Source organism: Chiloscyllium punctatum, chromosome 10 (genome assembly GCF_047496795.1).
Source record: "Chiloscyllium punctatum isolate Juve2018m chromosome 10, sChiPun1.3, whole genome shotgun sequence".
NCBI lineage: Eukaryota > Metazoa > Chordata > Chondrichthyes > Orectolobiformes > Hemiscylliidae > Chiloscyllium > Chiloscyllium punctatum.
Window position 1 is genome coordinate 121,101,608 of NC_092748.1, and position 6,000 is coordinate 121,107,607.

General features: G+C 46.0%; 1 protein-coding gene across 1 annotated transcript in view; it reads left to right on the forward strand.

Moving 5' to 3' along the window:
* The window catches only part of LOC140481829 (basic phospholipase A2 PA-12C-like), a 31,053-nt gene extending 26,215 nt beyond the window's left edge, over nucleotides 1-4,838 (forward strand). Inside the window, exon 4 of the mRNA XM_072578356.1 lies at nucleotides 3,679-4,838. Coding sequence (XP_072434457.1) covers nucleotides 3,679-3,806 — 128 coding nt within the window. The 3' untranslated portion in view covers nucleotides 3,807-4,838. The remainder of the gene's footprint in view (nucleotides 1-3,678) is intronic.
* The last annotated feature ends 1,162 nt before the right edge of the window (nucleotides 4,839-6,000 follow it).

Below are 6,000 nucleotides of genomic sequence, written 5' to 3' on the forward strand. Positions count from 1 at the left end.
ATTCAAACATATAAACACACAACAGGCCATTCAGCCCCTCCAGCCTGCCCCCTCAATCAACAGGATCTTGCTTGATCTGAATGTAACCTCAAACCCACGTTCCTGTCTGTCCAGGAGAACCTTTCACCCTGTTGTTTTTGCTCAACAATAATCTTTTTTTTTCTCTGCCTGAAAACTATGGAAAGACTCTCTTTCCACCATATTTTCAGGGAGAGAGTTTCCCCAGATTCAGGACTGTCTGAAAGAAGGAAAATTCGGCTCCTCTCTGCCTGAAGTGGGTAACCCTTTATTTAGGAAACACCTTCTCCACATCCAGCCAGTCAGGTGCCCCCGGGATCTTAGATGTTTTCATCAAGCCACCTTTTATTGATCAGTCTTTTCAACCTTTCCCCATGAAACAACCCACTCATTCCAGGGATCAAACTGGGAAACGCTCTAAATTGCCTCCTATACATGAGCACGTTTCCTTCGACAAAGGAGACAGATAATGCCAGATGGTGAATCACCCAATGCCCAGGATAACTGAAACATCACAGTAAGGTACAAGAGCAGTGTTAGGCCATTCGGCCCATTGGCTCAATCATGGCTGGTGCATTTCTCAACCTCATCCTCCTGCCTTCTCCCTGCAACCCATCATCCCCTGACTAATCAAGACCCTCGCTCTCTCTGTCTAAAGTACGCTCAGTGACTTGGCCTCCCCAGCCCTCTGCAGCAATGAGTTCCACAGACTCCCCACCCTCTGGCCGAAGAAATTTGTCCCCATCTCAGTTCGAAAGGGTTGTCCCTTCACCCTGAGGCTGTGCCCTCAGCTCCTAGTCTCTCCTACCAGTGAAACCATCTTCTCCATGTCCAATCTATCCAAGTCTCTCAGTATTCTGTCAGTTTCAGTCAGAACCCCCTTATCATTCCAAATCCTATCGACTACAGACCCAGAGTCCTCAACCACTCCTCATACGGCAAGCCCTTCAACACCAGGATCATTCTTATGAATCTCCTCCAGACCCTCTCCATCACCCTGGCTTCTGCCCAAAATGTCGATTTTCCTGCCCCTCGGATGCTGCCTGACTTGTTGTGTTTTTCCAGCACCACTCTAATCTCCAGTATCTGCAGTCCTCACTTCTGTCTCTCCATCACCAGCACATCCTTCCTCAGATTCAGGGCCCAAAACTGCTCCCAGAATTCCAAAGGCAGACTGACCAGAGCCTTATCCAGCCTCAGCAGTACATCCCTGCTCTTGTATTCTAGCTCTCTCTCTCGAAATGAATGCTAACCTTACATTTGCCTTCCTAACTGCCATCTGAACCTGCGCGTTAACCTTCAGAGAATCCTGTGCCAGGACTCCCAAGACCCTTTTGTGCTTCAGATTTCAGAAACCATTCCCCATTTAGAAAAGAGTCTCCCTACTTTACATTCAATTCCTCTCCCAATAAGACACAGCAGTCTCTAAGCTTTCCTGATCATTGCTGTACCTGCAGACTAACCTTCTGTGTCTCATGCATTGCTGATGTCGGACAGAGGGGTCTGTAATTCCCTGTTTTCTCTCCACCACACTTATTAAATAGTGGGGTTACATTACTCTTATTAAATAGTGGGGTAACATTACTCTTATTAAATAGTGGGGTTACATTACTCTTATTAAATAGTGGGGTAACATTACTCTTATTAAATAGTGGGGTTACATTACTCTTATTAAATAGTGGGGTTACATTACTCTTATTAAATAGTGGGGTAACATTACTCTTATTAAATAGTGGGGTTACATTACTCTTATTAAATAGTGGGGTTACATTAACTACCTTCCAATCCTGAGTTCTGTACAATCTTGGAAGATGACCACCAATGAATCCATTATTTCTCATACCACTTCCTTAAGTACTCTGGGATGTAGATTATCAGGCCCCAGGGATGTTTTGGCCTTCAATTACATGAATTTTCCTAGCACCATTTCTCTATGAATAAAGATTTGTTTTAGTTCCTCCCTCTCGATAAACCCTGTGAGCTCCATTGTTTTTGGGTCATGAATGAATGAATGGATTGAATTGAATTTATTGTCACGTGTACCGAGACACAGTGAGAAGCTTTGTTTCGTGAGCAGTACAGGCAGATCACAGAGTTAAGTAGCATTGATAGTAAATAATAGGGAAACAGCAGCAAAAACAAAACACAGGTACAGGTGAATGTTCAGAGTTTGTGAGTCCATTCAGTATTCTAACAACAGTATGATAGAAACGGTTTCGAAACCGGCTGGTGTGTGTGTTCAGGCTTCTGTACCTTCTCCCCGATGGTAGGGGTTGTAGTAAAACATTGCCAGGGTGGGATGGATCTTTGAGAATGCTGACGGTCTTTCCTTGACAGCGGGCCTGGTAGATGGATTCTATAGATGGGAGGTTGGCCTTTGTGATTGTCTGGGCCGAGTTCACCACTCTCTGTAACCGTCTCTGATCTTGAATGGTACAGTTGCCATACTAGGTAGTGATACATCCAGACAGAATGCTCTCGATGGGGCACCTATAAACGTTGGCAAGGGTATTCGCTGTCATCCCAAATTTCCTCAGCTGCCTGAGGAAGAAGAGACGTTGTTGGGCCTTTGTAACCAGTGCGTCCACATGAAGAGTCCAAGAAAGCTTGTTGTGGATGACCACTCCCAGGAGCATGACCCTCTCCACTCGTTCCCCCTCTGTGATGTTAATGTGTAGGGGGGGGGGCATGAGTAACATCCCACTGAAAGTCAATAATGAGTTCCTTGGTTTTGCCGGCATTGAGAGCTCGGTTGTTCTCAGTGCACCATTTTTCCAGGTCTTCCACCTCCCGTCTATAGTCTGTTTCATCACCATCTGAGATTCGACCGACTATGATGATGTCATCAGCGAACTTGTAAATGGCATTAGTCTGGTACTTGGTGACGCAGCCATGGGTACACAGTGAGTACAGTAGGGGGCTGAGTACACATCCCTGGGGGGGCTCCAGTGTTGAGTGTTAGTGAGGATGAAATATTGTCCCCAATCTTCACTGATTGTGGCCTGTGGGTCAGGAAACTGAGGATCCAGTTGCAGAGAGTGGGGCTTAGTCCAAGATCACTAAGATTAGTAAACTGGTACAGACATGATGGGTCAAGTGGACTCCTTCCATACTGTAAAATTCTGTAATTCTAGAGATTACTTTGTTAGAATTCTGCTGAAGGTTGGATTATTGAATGATGGGGCAGGCTGAAAGGGCTGAATGGCCTCCTGCTGCACTTATTTCAGATGTTTACCTGAACTTTAGAATTTAGACTGTGGACACTTACTGTGGGTATTCAATGCCAACGATAAATAAAATTAGATTTGAGCAAAAACGTTGAAGGTTCTTTACTCCTTTACTGACAGTGAGAGAGAGCAACCCCAACATCTCCACTCTCTCCACATTCACTGACCTCCCTCATCCCGGGTCCCAATCAAGTGAATCTCCCCTACACACTCCCCAAGACCCTGATATCCCGCCAAAGTACACGGTCCACAATCTAGCACAAACCTCCCAAGTTAGGGTTATATCCAGCAGAGTGTTGGATGCACTGATGCTACCAGAAGAAGGGAGGTTACAGTGTCCTGGAAATTGTCACATTTGGAGTTTGAGGATCTGATTGCGAGGTTTTCATATTGCTGTCAACACTGTTAACCTGCTGTTCTATTCTCCCACCAGCTGATCCCAAGAACACCTGCAGCTATGCAATTTGTAAATGCGATAAGCAACTGGTGGATTGTTTTTCCAAAGCTGGTTATGATCCAGACCTGAAGGGCATCGATAAAACTGAGAAGTGTAAACCCTGAGAATGATTTGGAGATGCTGGTGTTGGACTGGGGTGTACCAAGTTAAAAATCACACAACAACAGGTTTAATTGGAAGCACACGAGCTTTCGGAGCATCGCTCCTTCATCAGGTGATAGTGGAGGGCTTAATCCCAACACCAGACACACACACACACACACACAGACACACATATATTTTGTGGAGTGAATTTGTACTTTCAGAGTTACATTGCACTTTGCTCAAAAACTGCATACATTCATGTAAAACTCCGTTATCTCACTTTTTAGATTAGAATCAATCTAAACATCATGGCATAGACAGAGAACACAGGGGGCTAACACCTTCAACATATTGTCTAGCTATCACCATTGTTAACAGCTTTTAAAAAAAGGTTTTGTGATTTACACATGACAGAAGTGAAACTATCACTGTATTCTAACAGATGAAAGGCTTAACAATCAATTTTTCAATGTATAATTTCAGTTACATCACACTGTAAATTTTTGCTATAAATTCTGTGTTACAATCGAGCCCTCCACTATCACCTGATGAAGGAGCGTCGCTCCGAAAGCTAGTGCTTCCAATTAAACCTGTTGGACTATAACCTGGTGTTGTGTGATTTTTAACTTTGTACACCCTGAGAAGACAACTCCACTGGGACAGGCCTTTGGTGCAGGTTTTACTGAAGGAGACGCAGACAATTCACGGAGACACAGAGAGATTCTTCCCTCAATCCCCACCCTCTCTTCATAACCTTCAATCCCCACCCTCTCCCCACATCCCTCAATCTCTACCCTCTCCCTGATACCCCCCAATCCCCTCCCATCCACCTTCTCCCCACTCTTTGTCATTGCTAACATTGTCACCTTGGAGATATCTGCACTAAAGGGGTGGGTGGTCCCATTTCAGAGCTGGGTTGAAGCTTAGTATGTATTGTGTTTTGGTCTTTGCCAGTTCATTGTGAATGTAAATATCTGTTTCATTGGTCTCTCAGTCTGTGTGCCTTCCTGATCCTGTGAAATGTATTAGATAATTAAAAGTGTTGTACACGGTGACCGTCTCCCTCCTTTTTTATGCTGCACTGTTCACCACTCTCACTGACTTGGAGTAGGTTTATCGAGGATTCATTGGATTAGTGGTGCTGGAAGAGCACAGCAGTTCAGGCAGCATCCGAGGAGCAGTAAAATTGACGTTTCGGGCAAAAGCCCTTCATCAGGAATACAGGCAGAGAGCCTGAAGGGTGGAGAGATAAGCTAGAGGAGGGTGGGGGTGGGGAGAGAGTAGCATAGAGTACAATAGGTGAGTGGGGGAGGGGATGAAGGTGATAGGTCAAGGAGGAGAGGGTGGAGTGGATAGGTGGAAAAGGAGATAGGCAGGTCGGACAAGTCCGGACAAGTCAAGGAGACAGTAACTGAGCTGGAAGTTTGATTCAGTCCAGCTCATTGTAAATTCCTGATCACCCTGGCACACTGAGTAAACCGTGCCCTCTGCTCCAGAGACCACACTGTGCCTGAGGGCAGCTGCTGACTCAAGGCCCCATTCAGCTCCCCTGCTGGAGGCAGGGGGTCAAGACTCCTCCACCGACCTCAGCACCAAAGAACGAGGCAAAACATCAGGCCAGCTCCGACATCTGAGCTCTTGGGAACACGGAAAGGCCATTCAGCCCCTTGAGCCTGTTACTCAGGAACAGGAGGAGGCCATTCAGACTCTCACTTGTGAGACAAGGCAACTCTGGCTGGGCTCAGCATGTATTCCCCGTCTCTAACTGCCCCTTGAGAAGGTGGGGGTGAGCTGCCTTCCTGAACCACTGCAGGTAAGCCCAGAATGCCCCGAGGGAGGGCTTTTTAAAGATTCTGGAGCAATTGACACAACTGCATCAGGGGAAACGCAGCAACTACTGCTCGGCCATTTCTGAGGGTAACTGAAGGTCAACCATACGACTGTGGGTCTGGAGTCACGCAGGGAAGACCATTTCCTTCTGTAAAGAGCACATTAATGCCCCTGATAGGTTTCTCCTCATAAAAATGGAATGGTCTCCTTTAGATTCTGAACTCCAGAGTTTTTGTTGAATCCATAAGCCTCCAATGTGCTGCGGTGAGATTCAGACCCAAGTGCCCAGAACATTAGCCGAGTTATTAGATGAATAGTCTCGTGGTAATATCACTGGACACACACTCTCCTGGAAGAAAGTGTGTTCTGACATTCAATCAGATT